Genomic DNA, 20,731 nt, shown 5'->3' with positions numbered 1-20,731 from the left:
CTCTGCTTACTTTGTTCAGTGGAAGGAGGGGACAGGGACTATAGGAAACTATCCAGAGCACAGGCCTCCAAGTCCAGTGGAGCATATAGTTAAAGCAAATCCTTACAGTAGGAATAGCCAGTCAGCAATTTTCCAGGTTATGGCTTGAAAACAGATGTCAACTCATCAATGTGTGAATTGGTATATTTCCATTCTAAGAAACACGATATGAAATTAAAAAATACTCAGGGAAACATAAAGCATTTGTTTATTATTGCTATACTCAAGGCAAAATCTCTTACAATTAGCCTTGATAATGGAAGTACAACCAGAACCATTACTCATGAATTTACAGTTTATTCTTTTCTGCTGTTGAGATTTCACTCTTTCACACACACCATCTACCCCAAGACCCTTATTATACAAGAACAAGAAGAATTAACTTGAAAGTCACAAAGCATGGCTTGACTGCATGCGTAGTTCCTGACTTTAGGCCAGTCACTTCCCCTCTCTGAACCTGTTTCAACCTGTGTTAAAAAAGAAATGGGAGACGGAGAGGAAAGGACAGAATAAACCAATGACTGAGATAACACAGGTGATAACTGAGAGAACATGAATGAAATTTCACTGTGAACAAAAAATATTATACACAAAAACGTATCACTAATAACAATTAGGGCTGGGGAGGTAGAACAGTCTATGTTCCTGGAAGCCTGCGTGACAGTCGCCAAAATCTAAATCCTGGGGCAGGACAAAGGATATTCATGGTCAAGTCTCTAAACTCACTAACGAAGTATCTGGCTCAACAAGCCACTTAATATGTACCCAACTACACCCTAGAAACACTTTGTCAGTTTTATTTGACCTTAATATACATTTGTACAGGCAATAATAAAAAGGCTATTACACAACAATTCAGTGAGTTTTACCTAGCTTCAAGAATAATGCATGCAGTTACAAATGAGAGGTAGAAACACTGTATTAAAGACCTAAAATACAAACATCATATAAATAAATGTTCAAATTAACTACTGGAATTTCATACAGATAAATAAGGTAAAAATTACATTACTTTGTCAAAGTAAAGGAAAACCATGTTTGTTTTTATCAGTACATTAAAATTAGATTAATGCCAAAGAGTTCTGTGCAATTTGTCAAACAGTTCAGATTATTTTACGTAAAGGGACTAAAATAAAAGGATTAAAATTGGTGAATGGTTTATTCAAGTATTCAAGCAGGTAAGTAAAAGAAACCAAATAATACACAAGGCAGGAACCATTCCTGGAGGGATATTAAGTTAACTGCCTCATTCTCCATGACTAACTATTTGGTCAACTGTCAGGATTAACATGAAAAATACACATTAGGCTGAAGAGAGCTGCCCATTTTCCTAGGAGAAAATGAACTTCATTTTCCACTCACTTCATGTAGGAACGCCACACCACTAACAACCCATTAGGTCACAACTTTGTTTTGGCCCTAGTCAAATTCTCAAGAATATCTCTTGATCCATGATTTTTTTTTCTAATACTGCCCAAATAAACCTAGCTTTTAACAAACCTAAGGTCACAGGCATCAATGCACATTCTGCATGCACGATAAAAAATGGAACCAAGAGCTAATAACCAGCAACTCAAAAAATTACTGAGAAAATCTGTAGGTGTAGATGAAGAAAAAAAAATTGCAAAGGTTCACATGAATACAAGTTTAACCACTTAAAAGTTCACTGGAGATTACATGTGAATTCTGGAAAGGGTGTATGTATACAATCAAGTAAAATATTTTAAACAAGTCCATTGTGCCTCAGTTAAATTACAAAATCCAATACACAGTTGTTTTAATAAATTAGTGCAATATGAAAGATTTTGGAAGATTAACAAGTGTCCATATTAGATCCAATTCATGATTTCAAAATTTCTTCCCAGATCCATGTTTCACTTCTTCTTAAGCTATTTCTTCCTGAGCTGTTTAAAGATGCATGCTCAGATTTAAACAAACTTACTCCATATAGCAAACTGCCTGGATGAGGGGTGAATACTTTTCCCTTTACACCTCAGCAAACGCATGGAATTTCACACACTGCTCTGATGAACTGAGGGAGGAGCACTCACCTTGTTTCACTTTTAATTATCTTTAAGAATAACTGTACCAATTATCCTAGTTCTAAGGTACATTTATTCAATGAGTCCAAACTGGGAGCCCAACACTCTTGCTTCAACAGAGAAAAAGGGAGGGTGACTTCTCCGATAAGGCAGATTTCCTACAAATATGTAGTTTTTGGATTGTTTTTCCTTTTTGACATCACTGCTTGTTCTTTGGTAGTCACCAGTTAAGAAGCTACAGTTTCCTGGGGATGGGGTAAGAGAACCCAAGCTGTAATCCCAAAGGCATCACCTCATGTTCCCACCACCGGTCCATGGGATGAACCTGCTGCTCACACGGTTGCGGTGCTATGGCAGAGTGTCGACAGTCTTCTCTCAATACTACATTTATCTAGAAATAAAATAACAAAAATGAAGAACTAATGAAAAAAATCACTATATTGTCATCTCTATTCTATCTTTGCCCCAAAGTTAACAGTTCTGAATGTGTTTTCTTCTTTCTGCTTGGTAATAGTTTAGATATAACTTCTGGCTTAGTGCTGCACAGTAGTAAAATTCAGGTAAGCACATTGGCTAGCTTGCTATGCAACTAGCTTGCTTGTAATTGCAAATAATATTAGAACTGCTATCCTCCTGTGGCTACTCAAAATGTAGCATGACCACACACACTCCAAGAGGTCCACCACCTCCACCTAAAAAACCAGATTACTGGGCTTGTATGTGCTAAGTAATAACATCCTGGTATCCTATCAATCTCCATTCTGCTATCTATACCAAATCTGCAGTATACAGAAGTTTCACAGGAGTCACCAAGAGTCCTTAAAATAGTTGCATCTAATAATAAAGTCCTTCTACATATACAAACACACACCCACCAACAAAGTAATGCAGTGTAGAAATCTAAAGATGAATTACGCAGTCACCAGTACTTTTCAGGCATCACCTCTAATCCTCACAACAGCCCTGCAAGGCAGGCACTGCTGTATCTATGTATGTATCCATCTGTGTATGCATCTATCTAGCTGTGTATCCATGTACCTACCTATCTGCCTATCTACCTACCTACCTGGGATGGAGTCTTGCTATGTTGCCCAGGCTGGATGCAGAGGCACGATGTCAGCTCACGGCAATCCCCACCTCCTAAAAGCTAACGACCGCCTAAAAGCTAACAATCTCCACCTCCTAAAAGCCAACAAACAATTCTACTGCCTCAGCCTCCTGAGTAGCGGTGCTTACAGGTATGTGCCATGATGCCCAGCTAATTTTTGTATTTTTATTAGAGATGGCGTTCCCCATGTTGCCCAGGCTAGTCTCAAACTCTTTTTTTTTTTTTTTTTTTGAGACGGAGTTTCGCTCCTGTTACCCAGGCTGGAGTGCAATGGCGCGATCTCGGCTCACTGCAACCTCCGCCTCCCGGGTTCAGGCAATTCTCCTGCCCCAGCCTCCCGAGTCGCTGGGATTACAGGCACACGCCACCATGCCCAGCTAATTTTTTTTTGTATTTTTAGTAGAGACGGGGTTTCACCATGTTGACCAGGATGGTCTCGATCTCTTGACCTCGTGATCCACCCGCCTCGGCCTCCCACAGTGCTGGGATTACAGGCTTGAGCCACCGCGCCCGGCTAGTCTCAAACTCTTGACCTCAAGTGATCTGCCCACCTTGGCCTCCCAAAGTGTTGTAATTACAGGCGTGAGCCACTGCACCTGGCCCTATTCCCATCTTATGAAAAAGAAACTGAGGCCACACAAAGGCTCAGTGATTTGCTCAAGGCTGGAAAGCCAAGATTCAAATCCAGGCAGGATTCCAAACTCCAAGCTCTTTGTACTATGCCTGTGGTGGACAACTGAACTGCAGTCAATAAATACACTACTTTGTAAGTCAACTTACATTTATGTACATTTTCAATATCTGCAGGGTCCTGTAGAATCTTAGTTAGGCCTTCCAAAAGAAGGGCTGCCTTATGATAGCGATACACAATATCTTCGGTCTGCTGAAACATCTCATCCAGGGCTGCAGACTGAACCTGGAACCAGTCAACAAAAACACAGTTCTCTCAATTTTTTCAAGAAAATACAAATCCATTTGGGCAATGCACCTTTAAATGGAATCACCTAAAATTAACACATTTTGGTAAAGTGATATAGTCTACAAAACTACATAAATTCAAAGATTCTTTGGGATGAGCAATACATAAAAGCAACTTGATAAAGTCATTCTGCTTTCAAACATAGCCTTCTGGTATTCAGAGGTATGCCTCATAAAATTTGTGCTAGAACCCTTTTAAACTGGCTTTTTTATGACTTCACTAAAAAGCTGATTTTAAACATACACTTTCACACAAGGGTAACATGAAATTTCATTAAAGCAGATTTTGTTACAGTAATATAATTAAATGATGCTAATAGTCACTTACTGGCTTTATTGGCTTCTTTTTCCAGTCAAATAATTTTTGGGTATAGTTATTCATTCATTAAAATATACTTACTGAGCACCTACTAAGTGCCAGGCACTGTGCCTACAAGGAATGAGGGCTTGCAGTCTGGAGGGAGATACAGTCTTGCAAAAAATGCAGTTTTAATTCTGAGGGACACATGGTATTACAGGAGGAAGCACTGGATGCTAATGAATACATAGGGGATGCCTCTAACCCACATTATGGAAGGACTAGATGATTATGGAAAGCTTCCAGGAGGTGCTGTTTCCGCTGAATCATAAAGCAACAACAGCAGAAGTGAATTAGGTGAGGAAAAATGTGGGAAGGGGCTCTCCAGAAAGAGAGGATGGTAGCATATTCACAGGGATCTCTCCATGGACATTCTGATTTTCTCTTTAATCATTAAATATCAGAACTCTCAGTAATCAGTATCCTAATTTACTTGTTAATATGCTCTATCTTTTTTTGTTTTTAATTTTTAAAATTTATTTATGCATTCTTATAGAGATGGGGTCTCACTCTGTTGCCTACACTAATCTCGAACTCCTGGGCTTAAGCAATCCTATCGCCACAGCTGCCCAAGTAGCTGGGACTACAGGCACATGCCACTGCACCTAGCTATACTCTGCCAATCAAAAAAATAATTTCAAGCAGCTAACAATAAAGCAAATAAAATGATACAGAAAATCAGAGCCAGGACAAGGAAAAAGAAATAACTAAACGTGTTAATGCCGCTAAGCTCACTAAGCAGCCATGATGAAAGAAGGAATTTATTAAGTTACACGACTCTTTATTCTGAGAAGGAAAAACAGCATTATAATTCCTTATGGAGAACATTTTTCTGGCACAAAATTCTAAAATTAATTTATTACATGAAGTCTCACCTCAGCATACAGTGATGCAGTGCATACTATTCATCTGAATAGTTTACAGATTATATTTTGTCAAGAATTTCTATTCCAAAGTTGTTTTCCTATGGTTATTTTAATAAATTTCAAAATAAGGCCACAGATGTAATATAACAGCACAGTTCAAAGTAGATAAATGGAAAATAGAAAGAGGGATCTGTTATATTAATGTGTTAGAAATATGATTGGCAGGCGGGCGCAGTGGCTCACGCCTCTAATCCCAGCACTTTGGGAGGCTGAAGCGGGTAGATCACCTGAGGTCAAGAGCTCCAGACCAGCCTGGCCAATATGCTGAAATCCCATCTCTATGAAAAATACAAAACTTAGCCAGGTATGGTGGCAGATGCCTGTAATCCCAGCTACTTAGGAGGCTGAGGTAGGAGAATCACTTGAACCTGGGAAGCAGAGGTTGCAGTGAGCTGAGATCATGCTGCTGCACTTCAGCCTGGACAACAAAACTCAACTCCATCTCAAAAAATAAAAAGAAAAAAAAGAAAAGAAATATGATTGGCTAATACATTTTCCCCACTTTACTTTTTTAACAGCCTCTATTTTTATCTAAACTTTAATTTTTCCCCGAGAGAGAGAAAAGAAATTATTTCCATTATAACCAGAAAATTGGAAAAGCAGGCTTTACTTTGTGTCTATACTTCAGTAAAATCAGTAAGTGGAACCTGAGCGCATGAATTTGTGTGGATTGATTAATAAGGCAGTGGTTTTTCTAAGATTGTTATAAAGCCAAAGTTTCTTCAACAATAGAAAATGCAGAAACAGATCCTACTAATGCTTTTAGATGCATATTACAAAAAGATTAGATCAGCTGTGCGAGGTGGCTCACACCTATAATCCCAGCACTTTGGGAGCCCCAGAAGGGTAAATCACCCGAGGCCAGGAGTTTGAGACCACTTGACCAACATGGCAAAATTCGATCTCTACTAAAAATGCAAAAATTAGCCAGGTGTGGTGGTGGGTGCCTGTAATCCCAGCTACTCAGGAGGCTGCGGCAGGAGAATCATTTGAACCCAGAGGGCGAAGACTGCAGTGAGCAGAGATTGCACCACTGCATTCCATCCTCAGCAACAGAGACACCCTCTACATAAAAAAAAAAAAAAAAAAAAAAATCCTGCCAAGCAGTCTAGGGGAAAAAAAGAAAAAAAGAAAAAAGATTAGATCATGCCTAATGCCAGCAGTGTTTAATAAGAGATGTGATAAATGGATTTGTAATTACATCAAATACATTCAATATCTTTTAAAAGGATAGATGTCAGATATTAAATTAAAAGGATACTTAAAGATAAGTAGTACTATATAATATTAAACCTTAGAAAGGGTTACCATTTCTACAGCACAATTATAGATGAGTTTCTCTGCAGTTACACTGTTGATTTCATCAATAAATCTCTGTTTGTCAGAGAAGAATCGATTCAGCTTTTCTGTAAGTTTCTTGCACATGGTGATGCAGAATTTATATCGTTCGTTCAGATTTTTGACAACTGAAAGAAAGTTAAGATGGGAACTAATTTTAATTTTCCTCCAGAAATAAAGATGCATTGATACGTATCTTTCCTGCTGATATATAGGGAAGGTGGCCCTAAGTGATCATTCAAAAACAAAGGACCAGAAATAGAATTCTTTCATGTTATCTCCTTCAATGTGAAAAGTTTGAGAATAATGAACTTCTCACTTCTATCAATTAAATTGCGAAAAGCTAATAACCTAGCATCTTTTCCCTTTAAGAATATTGAAAAATAACAATAAGTACTCATCAGAAACTCTCGCATGCTGTCTTCTCCCATACCTTGTTTCACAGCTGTGGATGGGCTCAGTTTCCCGGACTTGATCTGGGCTTTGGCAAGATGCAGAGAAGCCGCAAGCAGCTGTGCTGCTTTCATGTACAACACCAGCTGCTCCACTCGCCTGCACCCAGAAGACAGTAGCAGAGGATTATCTTGTGAACTAACATAAGATGCGGCACTCTACACATCAGGTCCCCATTAAAATTGCCTATCTATAAAGGAAAAGCACCTTCCTTGATTTCTTTCCTTTTCTTTTTTTTTTTTTGAGACAGAGTCTCGCTCTGTCCCCCAGGCTGAAGTGCAATGGCTTCATCTTGGCTTACTGCAGCCTCTACTTCCTAGGCTGAAGGGATCCTGCCACCTCAGTCTCCCGGATATTAATAGCTGGGACCACAAGGGTGCACCACCCTGTCGGCTAATTTTTGTATTTTTTGTAGAGACAGGGATTCATCATATTGCCCAGGCTGGTCTCAAACCCACAGGCTCAAGCAATCCTGCCCCCCGCCCCACCCCGTCAAAGTGCTGGAATTACAATAGGCATGAGCCACTGTGACCAGCCCTCCTTAACTTCTTAATGCACAAGTAAACTCTCCAGGGAGAAGGCATTGTGAAAGATGTGTATACTTTGAAAATAAGGTATACACTCAGATAAAAATCAAAACAATCTCTTTACATAAAAGATTTTCAGCAGTATAATTTACAAGGAAAGGCTGCATAATCTCCAGGTCTTGGCTCACATAGTGAAATCTAGCACAATGAAATAACTGAGATTCCTAGCTTTTAATAATGAGATATGATCTTCAGTGGAGGACAATATTGACAACTTAGACACAAGTTTAGAGAAAGCATGAAAAGCCTGGAAATGAATGACAGAGGGGGCACCCACCCCCAGTCTTTGCTCAGCTGACTGATCTGGTCCACCACCACACTCTCTTGGATCTGGTACAAGGACACAGCAGATGTGCACAGCTCAGGGTTTCCTCCCCTCATGGCTGTCAGGTCCAGCACACACTCGGTGAACATCAGCATCACATTCAGATGGCGTAAGGTATCTGTGTGTTCCCGCTGAAGCAAAGTTAATTTGTCTTAGAAAATTTCAGATTAAAAATAGGTACATATTCATTTCTGTACATAAACCATGGCCACTGATAATGTTTTCTATACTTATGAGTATCAAAATGACCAAAGGAGACTGAAATTTTTTAATTTCAGAAAGCTGGTAAGAAAATGAACACTGAAACCACATGTGTTTGTGTATATGTATCAGAGTACCCACATAAGTAAACTCTAAAGATGGGTCACTGTGCTTTCACCACAAAAAGAAAAGCTGAATGATTAAATCAATATACATGAGACAAAAACGTGACAAGTTAGACACCAAGATTATAAGGATACTACACATGCTAAATCATACCTCTTGATACTGTGAATTCTACTGACTTCTTATAATTTCAGAGTAGCTTTATTTAATTTCTGGTGGTTTTTCAGTTAACGGAGATTACTAATACCAAAGCTCTAAATTTCTATGACCTTTTCAGTTAGTTAAAGAGGACAGTGTGGGTAGACATAACAGCATTCAGAGAGCTGTCATTTAAAAACGGGTATTCTCGATTGGGCGCAGTGGCTCATGCCTGTAATTCCAGCACTTTGGGAGACTGAGGCAGGTGGATCACCTGAGGTCAGGAGTTCAAGACTAGCCTGGCCTGCATAGCAAAACCCCATCTCTACTAAAAATACAAAAATTAGCTGGGTGTGCTGGCACGCGCCTATAGTCCCACCTACTTGGGAAGCTGAGGCAGGAGAATCACTTGAACCCCGGAGGCGTGGGCTGCAGTAAGCCGAGATTGCGCCACTGCATTCCAACCTGGGTGACAGAGCAAGATGCCATCGCAAAAAAAAAAAAAAAAAACGGGGGGGGGGGTTATTCTAGACTTAATGTTATATTGAGATCTGTTTTTAGTTATAAATGCATCCTGAAATCCAAATAAGCCTAAACGTTTCCTACTCTTTTATAGTTAAAGAAAGATGAGAATCATTTTCCTAGCGTCAGGAGAATAAGCCACTTGACTTCTAAAAGTCTCTCTGCTCTGTGACAGCATATGGGACTACTGCTTCAGTACTGGAACATGTACTAGGATGTAACACATGTCTAACTTGACGGAGACTGAAAACTCAGAATTGTTCTTCCCATTTTAAATTGGATTAGATATATTTTCAAAATTACTAAAACTACAAAATGACTACTAAAGTTTCGTGGCCAATATTTTATAACTTTTAGGTGAAATGTTTAATTATCATTCACACAAAATAGAAATATGGGAGGTCCTTCAAGGAGAGAGAATCTGCTCTGTATTCAGTCTAGAGAACTGACCATTTTAATTTAAAACTCAGGCTGTCGTCACTGTATCCAGGGACAAAGGACACCCTGCTCCAGTGAGAGCCGTACTAGAGTCGAATCTGCAGAACTGAGTAGGCACAGCTTTCACACCATAAAACTAAGTTTTCTCGTTCTGTCTAGATGGTGCTCGGCATGCTGCAGATTGCGTACATGTTCTTCCCTGTAGAAGGGGCACCATGGAGGCAAAGTACTGATCTACAAACATGAGCATCTAGTCTGTTTGGCAGGTGCCATGTACATTCCTGCATTAAGGACTCATCTAGCATTACAAATTATTATTTTTTAAAACCTGAGTTTAAATGTGTTATTTTTATCTTGTGAAGAAAAGCAAAGTTTGAGAATTAAGTTACATTTTTAAGACAGATCATGCTTTAAAATCATGTAAGCAGTAAATAAAACTTGAATTAAAAACAAAAAACATAGAATCTATGTGTTTCTTCCTATAAACCAAAGCTTACTATGGATGACTGTCACTGTCAACACTAATCTAAAACGACACCAGCAATATTTTTCAAATAGAAAAGAAAAGGCACGTTAAAGAGAACATAACTTCGTAACTACTTAATGTATTTTTGTTCTTGTCATCACTAGAATGTTCTCATATTGAATTAACATTACATTCACACCACTACAGTCTCTTCTATACCTCCATCAGGGTCTCCTCCGGCAGTTCAGGAGCTTCAAAGGTGATGAGCCCCTCTAGGCTGGGAGGTGAAGCACCGTAAGGCACGTATCTCAGGCTGGGAGCTGCTTCTGCTCCTGGAGGGGAAGAGCCGAAGCCCAGGCCAGGTGGGGACCCCACACACACACAGCCACTCGCAGAACACAGAGAGCCCCCCGAGTTGCTGGAGCCCACTACAAGGAAACAGAGGATACACGGAAGTGTCCAGAGTTAGGACTTTCACACCCACTCCTACTCTTATTTACTGAACAAACCTGCTGAGGTGATAAAGGAAATGTTAAAAGAAACTCACTGAACGCCTATGTACTATTTGAGGATATTAATGGTTTCTACTTATCCATGTTCACTGTTATTCCTTATCTATATATTTTATATTAGGCATCATCACAGCTAGCTTTTTATATTCTGTTTTAAACAAATTTAGACCATATTCATTTCTCCTTGCTGCTCCACAGGGCCTCATAATTATAAAACTCAATGGATGCATAGTGGTTCATTAAGTTTATATATATTATATAATGCTTGTCTGGAGTCATTTATACTATTTCTGATTTTATTCAGATTACAAAAAGCACTGTAATGAAATGCAGACAGTAGTTCCCTCTTTTAAATAATTTCTTTGTGATAAATAGTTCAAAGTGGTATAAGAAGGAATGGAATTAGCATAGAAATTACTACACATTTTTACAGCTCTTCCTAGGAACTGCTGTATTACTCTCTCTTTTTATTTTTATTTTTTAAAAGATGGGGTTTCACCATGTTGGTCAGGCTGGTCTTGAACTCTTGATCTCAGGTGATCCACCCACCTTGGCCTCCAAAGTGCTTGGATTACAGGCGTGAGCCACCACGCCTGAGAACTGCCATATTACTCTCTAACACAGCCCTGAGTAAAGACACAGATCCTACTAAATCTCAGTAACACTGGGCATTATACTTTTTTTTTTTTTTTTTTTGAGACAGGGTGTTGCTGTTGCCCAAGCTGAATTACAATGGCATGATCACAGCTCACTGCAGTCTTGATTTCCTGGGCTCAAATAATTCTTTTACCTCAGCCTCACAAGTAGATGGAACTAGAGCATATGCCACCATGTCTGGCTAATTTCTATATTTTTTTGGTAGAGACAGGGTTTCACCATGTTGCCCAAGCTGGTTTCGAACTCCTGACCTCAAGCGATCCTCCCACCTTGACCTCCCAAAGTGCTGGGATGACAGGAGTGAACCACCATGCCCAGTCTTGGGCATTATACTTTTTAAAATGTTGCTATAGTTAACAGATATAAAATGTTAGTTTCTTAAAATGGTATTTTCTTATTTAAGATTTTTAATCACCTTAAAAATCAGATTTTAGCTCTATTTTCTCTCTTGTTATCTATTTCTATCCTTTGCTTATTCATCTGATATCTTGATTAGCAACTTATTTAGAATAAGATGACTTATGGTACAACAGATAAGATGACATCAAATTATTTATTTCAAATCCAATCTAAATACTTTATTAATTTTTGGTATTAACCTATTTGCAGAGTATAAATGATAAAACAAATCTATTAGCCTTCTAACTCTATATAGGATTAAGTGCAAAAATTGGGGCCCAAAGTACAAAAAATTTAAAAAATAAATAAGTTTCTTTTTCTTTCTTTTTTTTTTTTTTGAGAGGGAGTTTCGCTTTAGTTACCCAGGCTGGAGTACCATGGCGTGATATTGACTCACTGTAACTTTCACCTCCTGGGTTCAAGTGATTCTCCTGCCTGAGCCTCCTGAGTAGCTGGGATTACAGGCGCCCGCCACTACACCTGTCTAAATTTTTGTATTTTTAGTAGAGACAGGGTTTTACCATGTTGGCCAGACTGATCTAGAACTCCTGATCTCAAGTGATCTGCCCGCCTTGGCCTCCCAAAGTTCTGGGATTACAGGCATGAGCCACTACACCCATTCAAAACAAGTTTCTTTGAAAAAAAAAAAAAAAAAAAAAAAAAACTATCATTTTTGAATGATTTATTGGGTCTACTAAAGGAAATCTGTAATAGATAAGAAACACCATATATGATTTGCTTCCTCATGAAGAAGTCGTAAGTCATATATTATATACAACATATATTTATAATATTTTAATATATAATATAGCATTTTACAAAGTTTTTTTCCCACAAATGTTGCCTCATTTACTTCTTATAACCCATTAAGATAATGAAAATAGTAATCTCCATTTCAGTGATAAAGAAACTGAAGCCAAGAGAATTAAGTGACTTGTCCAAGTTACAATACTGAGTCATTTGTCAAAACACTACATTCCAAATACTAGCCAAAGACTGTAGTATAACAAATGCTCCTTACCTGAGGTTGTTCTCGTTCGAAGGAGCATGTGGGTGCAAGTGGGGGCCGCCGCACTGTGTGGAGGAGACCCTACAGTGAAGAGGACAGCCTTGGAACTTGCTGCTGTTCCTATAGGAGGTGCCAGAACAACACCACAGGCTCCTGCTGGAGCTACAACAAAAAGTTTATAGAACATCATATTACCTTGATAGTGTATATATCTGGGGGATGGGATTGCAGGGGGATACTGACTTTTATATCAGGAGTCTAGTGTTTTTTTTTCTTCTTATGTGAGTACTTATTGCTCTTAAAATCAGAAAATGTAATACAATATTTTCATTAAAATAATTTATAGTAATCTCAAGTGTGAATCTTCTTCACACCAAAATCTAGCATTCGGAGTTACTTTTGTATACTTCTAAAATACATGAACTGCAAGTCATACATGTTGAAGATAAAGTGAAGGCCAAGAACTGGGAATAAAAATAGGTTAAGCTAGGGCGGGTGTGGTGGCTCACACTTGTAATCTCACTTTGGGAGGCTAAGGCAGGTGGATCACCTGGCCAACATGGTGAAACCCCATTTCTACTAAAAATAGAAAAACTAGCCAGGTGAGGTGGCACATGCCTGTAAACCCAGCTACTCAGGAGCCTGAGTCAGGAGAATCTCTTGAACCCAGGAGGCAGAGGTTGCAGTGAGCCAAGATTGTGCCGTTGTACTCCAGCCTGGGTAAAGGAGCAAGACTCTGTCTCAAAAAAAGGAAAAGAAAATAAAGAAATGAAAACAAAAACATTCCCAAATAAACAAAAGCTTAAGAATTTACTGCATAGGGGAGGGACAGCGGATGGGGAGTTGGGGAGAGATAGCATGGGGAGAAATGCCAGATATAGGTGAAGGGGAGGAAGGCAGCAGATCACACTGCCATGTGTGTACCTATGCAACAATCTTGCATGTTCTTCACATGCACCCCAAACCCTAAAATGCAATTAAAAAAAAAAAATTACTGCTAGCAGACCTGCCTTACAAGAAATACAAAGGATAGTTCTTTAAGCCAAAAGTAACTAACTCCAAATAGTAATCCCAATCTAAGTGGCAGGGGAACAAAAGAACATAGGTAAAGATAATTAAAAAACACAAACTGCATATTTCTTCTGTTAACTGATTTAACAAGCAACTGTATAAAACATGTATACGGTTGCATTGATGGGTCTACAGCATATAGAAATGTAATATTCATTTATTTATTTTTTAATTTTTTTTTAGAGACAGGGTCTCCCTCTGTCATCCAGGCTCAAGGGCAGTGGTGTGACCATAGCTCACTGCAGCCTCAAACTCCTGGGCTCAAGTGATCCTCCTGCCTCGGCCTTCCAAAGTGTTGGGATTACAGGCGTGAACCACTGCACCCAGCCAGAAATACATTTGATAATAACAACATGAAGGAGTCAGATGGGAGTAAAACTGTATTAGAGCAAGGAAGTGACACCAGATGGTAACTCAAATCCACAAAAACAGAGAACCAAAATGGTAAATAAGAAGGTTAATATAACAAACTATAAATATACACTTGCTTTCTTATCTCAGCTTCTTTTAAAAGACATAAAATTACAAAGCAGAGTAAGATGGCAAAATAGAAGGCTCCACCAATTAATTGCACAGCCCACCCCCAAAAAATTTGCACACAATAAAGCACCTTTATAAGAACCAAAAACTAGGTGAGTAATCACAGTGCCTGGTTTTAATTTCGTATCACTGAAAGAGGCAATGAAGAGGGTAGGAAGGGCAGTCTTGAATTGCCAGCACCATCCCCGGCCCCTCCCCTGGCAGCAGCTGTGTGAGGTGAGACAATAATCTGTGTGCACCCGGGGAAAGCAGAGTGCAGCAATTTGAAGACTGCACATTAAACTCAGTGCCGCCCTGTCACAGTGCAAAGCAAAACCATGCTGAACTCAGCTGGTGTCTGCCCACGGAGGGAGCATTTGGACCAGCTGTCGCCAGAGGGAAAGCGTCCATATGAGTGGCCAGAAAGTGAGTTTCCTCAAGCCTCACCACTACAGGATAAAGCACTCTGGGTTCAAAGTGAACGTGAAAGGCAGTCTAGGACGCAAGGACTGCAATTCCTAACCAAATCCTGGTGCTATGCTGGGCTTAGAGCCAGTGGACTGGGGCAGTGCATGACCTAGGAAGACATCAGACAGGGCTTCTAAGGGAGTGTTTGTGCCACCCCTCCTCTCAAACCCAGGCAGTGCAGCTCACAGCAACGAAAGTGACTTCTTCCTTCTGCTTGAGGATGAGAGAGAAGGGTAAACAGGGCTTTGTTACCTGGCACGGAGGTGCATGCCTGTAATCCCAGCACTTTGGGAGGCCGAGGTGGGCAGATCAGGTCACCGTCACCTGAAGTCAAGAGTTCAAGACCAGCCTGACCAACATGGAGAAACCCCATCTCTACTAAAAATACAAGATTAGCCGGGCATGGTGGCACATGCCTGATCCCAGCTACTCCGGAGGCTGAGGCAGGAGAATCGCTTGAACCTGGGAGGTGGAAGTTGCAGTGAGCCGAGATCACGCCATTGCACTCCAGCCTGGGCAACAAGAGTAAAACTCCGTCTCAAAAAAAAAAAAAAAAAGAAAAGAGGGCTTTGTCTTAGACACTAGGCTCAGCCACAGTAGGATGAGCCCCAGACCTCCATCCCAGGCCCTAGCTCCTGTTGACATTTCTAGGCATACCCTGGGCCAGAAGGGAACTCACCGGCTTGAAAAAAAGGACTCAATTCTGGCAGGATTCATCACCTGCTGAATGAAGAGTCCTAGGGCTCTGAATAACCAACAACACTACCCAGGGAGCATGCCTTGGGCCTTGAGTGAGAGTCTGAGACATGCTGGCTTCAGGTATCAGCTTGGTTACAGTGGGATGGAGCACCAAGCAGGCTCTTGGGGTTCCCAAATCTAGGCCTAGGCTCTTGGACAACATTTCTGAACCTGTCCTGAAGGATGGGTCCTAGGTCTAGTAACACTCAGCACATGCTGACTGAAGAGCGCTTGGACCTTAAATTAACATCAGTGGTGGCCTGGCAGAACTCCTTGTGAGCCAGTGCTGGTTATAGCCACAGAAACAGGTTCCTCTGGCTGTGGAAAGGGCAGGAAAGAGGGGGAAGGACTTTGTCTTGTAGTTTGAGCGTCATGTAGATTTCTAAGGTTTTTGATTCCAATCCCTGACTCCCAGATAGCATCTGTGGACATGCCTGGAGCCTGGGGAACTTGTTGCCCTGAAGGGAAGGACACAAAGTTGGTTTCACCACTTGCTGATTGTAAGTCCTAGGGCCTTGAGTGAACACAGGTGGTAGCCAGCCAGTGGTTAAAGAGGGCTTTAGGCAAGACCCAGGGCTGTACTGGATTCATCTGACCCAGGCGGTTCCAGTGGTGGTGGCCACAGGGGTGTTTGCATCACCCTACCCCCACCTCCAAGCAGCTCAGCATAGAGAGACGTGCCATTAGTTGTTCACTTTTTTTTTTTTAAATAAAAAGGGAAGAGAACAAGAATCTCTACCTGGTAATCCACAGAATTCTTCTGGATCTTATCCAAGTCTACAAATCTGCAAGAACTACAGCATTATTGGGCTTGGAGACCAAGTCCTGAAAGTCTTCCCGAGAAGGACAGGTACAGGTTACAAAGCCCAGATTGTGAAAACAACAATAAATACCTAACATGACAATGCCCAGAAACTGACAAAAATCTACATCAAGACCAGCCAGGAAAACATGAGCTTACCAAGTGGACTAAATAAGGCACCAAGGACCAATCATGGAGAAACAGAGATATATATATATAACCTTTCAGACAAAGCATTCAAAATAGCTGTTTTGAGGAAACTCAAGGAAATTCAAGATAACATACAGAAGAAATTCAGAATTCTATCAGATAAATTTAACAAGAATTAAATTCTAGAGGTGAAAATTGCAATTGACATACTGAAGAATGCACTGGAGTCTATTAATAGCAGAATGGATCACGCAGATGAAAGAATTGGTGAGCTCTGAAAATAGGCTATTTGAAAATGCAGAGGAAACAAAAGAAAAAAATAAAAAAAAATTAAGCAAGCCTACAACATCTAAAAAATAGCCACAAAATGGCAAATCTAAGGGTTATGGGCCTTTAGCAGAAAGATTAATGACCCGATCAAAAATAATAACTACACCAACTTTTCAAGACATAGTACAAAAACACATTAAGGAAACAACAGCAAGTTAAGAAGCAAGGAGATAAAGTTAGAGTATTTTTAGTTCTCTTATTGCTTGTTTATGTAATCAGTGTTGTCATCACTTTACAATAATGGACAGGGCCTGGCGTGGTGGCTCATGCCTGTAATCCCAGCACTTTGGGAGGCCAAGACAGCCTTATCACCTGAGGTCAGGAGGAGTTCAAGACTAGCCTGGCCAACGTGGTAAAACCCCATCTCTACTAAAAATACAAAAATTTGCAGGGTGTGGTGGCAGGCGCCTGTAATATCAGCTTCTCGGGAGGGTAAGGCAGGAGAATCGCTTGAACTCAGGAGGCAGAGGTTGTAGCGAGCCAAGATCACACCATTGCACTCCAGCCTGGGCGACAAGAGCAAAACTCCATCTCAAAAATAAGAAAATAAAATAATGGATATTTTCAAGCCTCGTAGTAACATCAAATAAAAAAACATACACACAAAAAAAAACATACATGAGATACACAAAAAATAGAAAGCAAGAAAATCAATTATGCCACCAGAAAAAATCACCTTCACTAAAAGCAAGGAAGAGGGAGGGAGGAAAGAAGGAAAAGAAAACCAGAAAACAAATAGCAAAATGGCAGGATTAAGTACTTACCAATAAAAACACTGAATATAAGCAGGCTAAACTCTTCAATAGAGAGTTAAAAGACACTGAGCAGTTGAATGGATTAAAAAAACAAGCCCCACCTATCTGATGCCTATAAGAAACATACTTCACCTACAGAGAAACACACGGACTGACAATAAAGTGACGGAAAAGATATTCCATGCAATGGAAACTAAAGAAGAGCAGGAATAGCTATGCTTACATCAGATAAAATAGAGTCCAAGACAAAAAATCATAAAAAGAGACAGAAGTCATTATATAATGATAAAGGGGTCAATTCAGCAGGAGGATATGACAACTGTAGATATATATGTACCCAACACTGGAGCACACAGATATAAAAAGCAAATATTATTAGAGCTAAAGACAGAGATAGAACCCACTACAATAACAGCAGGAAACTTCAGCGACCCACTTTTACCCTTGGACAGATCATCCGGACAGAAAATCAACAAAGAAACATCAGGCTTAATCTGCACTATAAAACCTAATTTATATTTACAGAAAATTTCACCCAATGGCTGCAGAATATACATTCTTCTCAGCACAAAGATCATTCTCAAGGACAGACCATATGTTAGGTCACAAAACAAGTCATAAAACATTAAAAACAACAACAATGGCTGGGTACAGTGGCTCATGCCTGTAGTCCCAGCACTTTGGGAGGCTGAGGCAGGCAGATCACTTGAGGCCAGGAGTTCGACACCAGCCTGGCCAACATGGCAAAACCCTGTCTCTACTAAAATTACAAAAATTAGGTGGGTGCGGTGGCTCACACCTGTAATCCCAGCACTTTGGAAGTCCAAGGCGGGCGAATCATATAAGGTCAGGAGTTCCAGACCAGCCTGGTCAACATGGTGAAACCCCCTCTCTACCAAAAATACAAAAACTAGCCAGGTGTGGTGACGCATGCCTGTGGTCCTAGCTACTTGAGAGGCTGAGGAAGGAGAATCACCTGAACCCAAGAGGAGGAGGTTGCAGTGAGCCAAAGAGTGCACAACTGTACTCCAGCCTAGGCAACAGAGATAAACTCTATCTAAAAAGAAAAAAAAATTAGCCAAGCCTGGTGGTACACACCTGTAATCCCAGCTACAAGGGAAGCTGAGGCACAAGAATCACTTGAACCTGGGAGGTGGAGATTGCAGTGCACTATGATCATGCCACTGCACTCCAGCAATACCATGTTTCAAAAAAAAAGGAAATCAACACCCTGTTTCCAAAAAAAAGAAATTTAAAAAATTGAAATAATATCAAGCCTTCTCTGACCACCATGAAATAAAAGTAGAAATTAATAACGAGGTATTTTGGGAACTATACGAATATATGAAAATTAAACAATATGCTCCTGAACAACCAGTGAGTCAATGAAGAAATTAAGAAGGAAATTGTTTCTTGAAGCAAATGATAATGGAAACACAACTTACCAAAACCTATGGGATTACAATGAAAGCAGTACTAAGAGGGAAATTTATAGCTGTAAGTGCCTGTACATCAAAAAAGAAATCTTCAAGTAACCTAACAATGCATCTTAAAGAACTAGAAAAGCAAGAGCAAACCAGGCCTAAAATTACTGGAAAAAAAGAAATAATGATCAGAGAACAAATAAACAAAACTGAAACCAAGAAAATAATACAAAAGATCAAGGAAATGAAAGGTTGGTTTATTGAAAAGATAAATAAAATTGACAAACCTTTGCCAGACAAACTAAGAAAAAAGGAAACAAGACCCAAAAGCCCTCATGAATGGATTAATGCCATTATGAAAGGGCTTGAGGTTAAAGGGCAAGCCCTCTCCTGCCCTTCTGCCTTCCACTATGTGACGATGCAGCAGGAAGACCCTCACCAGGTCAAGTGCCTTGATCTCGGACTTGCAGCCTCCAGAATGGTAAAAAAGTAAATTTCTGTTCATTATAAATTACACAGTCTCAGATGTTCTGTTATAGCAGCACAAAATGGACTAAGACAGATTTCAATACTCACTAAATTGATCTACAGGTTTAATGCAATCTCAAAAAAAAAACCCAGCCAGTCTCTCTACAGAAAGTGACAAGATAATGCTAAAATTCATATGGAAATTCAAGGCACCCATAATAACCAAAACAATCTTGAAAAGGAACAGAAAAGAAAAACTCCTATTTCCTGATTTCAAAACTTAAGACAAAGCTATAATAATCAAGGCATACCAGCATAAACTGACGTATAGATCAATGAAATAGTTAAGAGTCCAGGAATAAACATATTTATGGTTGTATTAGTCCGTTTTTACTGCTATAAAGAACTGCCCAAGACTGGGAAATTTATAAAGGAAAGAGGTTTGACTCACAGTTAAGCATGGCTGTGGAGGCCTCAGGAAACTTACAATTATGGCAGAAGGCAAAGCAGAAGCAAAGCACTTTCTTGTCAAGGAAGCAGGAAGTAGAAGTGCTAAGCAAAGTGGGGAAAAGCCCTTTATAAAACCAACATCTCGCCGGGCGCAGTGGCTCAAGCCTGTAATCCCAGCACTTTGGGAGGCCGAGGCGGGTGGATCACGAGGTCAAGAGATCGAGACCATCCTGGTCAACATGATGAAACCCTGTCTCTACTAAAAATACAAAAAAAAATTAGCTGGGCATGGTGGTGCGTGACTGTAATCCCAGCTACACAGGAGGCTGAGGCAGGAGAATTGCCTGAACCCAGGAGGCAGAGGTTGCAGTGAGCCGAGATCATGCCATTGCACTCCAGCCTGGGCAACATGAGTGAAACTCCGTCTCAAAAAAAACAACCAACATCTCTCGTGAGAACTCACTATCACGAGAACACCACAGGGGAAACTGCACCCATGATTCAATTCCCTCCACCTGGTCTCTCCCTTGACACATGGAAATCATGGAAATTACAATTCAAGATGAGATTTGGGTGGGGACACAAAACCTAACCATATCGATGGTCAACCAATTTTTGACAAGGTTAGCAAAACAACACAACAGGAAAAGTATAGTCTTCAGTGGTGCTGGGACCACTGAATAGCCCAACCAAAAGCATAAAGCTGGATCCCTTCACCACATCATCCATATGAATTAAATCAAACTGTACCACAGACATAAGTGTAAGAGCCACATCTTACACTTATAAAATTAGAATTATGAAACTATTGGAAGAAAATACAGAGTTAGGCAAGATCCAAATGCAATTTAAGGAGTGCACAGGGAAACCCAAAAACAACAGGAGAAACCAAAACAAGGATACCAGAGAAAATTTTAGCCTCTGATACCTACAG

General features: G+C 40.1%; 1 protein-coding gene across 5 annotated transcripts in view; it reads right to left on the bottom strand.

Annotated features, from left to right (window-relative positions):
- Positions 1 to 224: 224 nt before the first annotated feature.
- The window catches only part of ULK2 (unc-51 like autophagy activating kinase 2), a 109,594-nt gene continuing 89,087 nt past the window's right edge, over positions 225 to 20,731 (bottom strand). For 2 of the 5 annotated variants that reach the window (XM_032269193.1, XM_032269192.1), the window contains exons 20-26: positions 12,635 to 12,784; positions 10,265 to 10,473; positions 8,107 to 8,285; positions 7,223 to 7,341; positions 6,760 to 6,917; positions 3,970 to 4,105; positions 230 to 2,472 (exon numbers count right to left, since the gene is read on the bottom strand). In XM_032269193.1, coding sequence (XP_032125084.1) covers positions 2,414 to 2,472; positions 3,970 to 4,105; positions 6,760 to 6,917; positions 7,223 to 7,341; positions 8,107 to 8,285; positions 10,265 to 10,473; positions 12,635 to 12,784 — 1,010 coding nt within the window. In that variant the 3' untranslated portion in view covers positions 230 to 2,413. Of the gene's footprint in view, positions 2,473 to 3,969; positions 4,106 to 6,759; positions 6,918 to 7,222; positions 7,342 to 8,106; positions 8,286 to 10,264; positions 10,474 to 12,634; positions 12,785 to 20,731 lie in introns of all 5 variants that reach the window. The other 3 variants (XM_032269191.1, XM_032269194.1, XM_032269195.1) reach the window with 3 other exon arrangements.

The sequence above is a fragment of the Sapajus apella genome, unplaced genomic scaffold (genome assembly GCF_009761245.1).
Source record: "Sapajus apella isolate SASKATOON/1434 unplaced genomic scaffold, GSC_monkey_1.0 scaffold189, whole genome shotgun sequence".
NCBI classification, from domain to species: Eukaryota; Metazoa; Chordata; class Mammalia; order Primates; family Cebidae; genus Sapajus; species Sapajus apella.
Note: the sequence above shows the minus strand (reverse complement) of the source record. Positions and strands in the feature narration are given on the sequence as shown.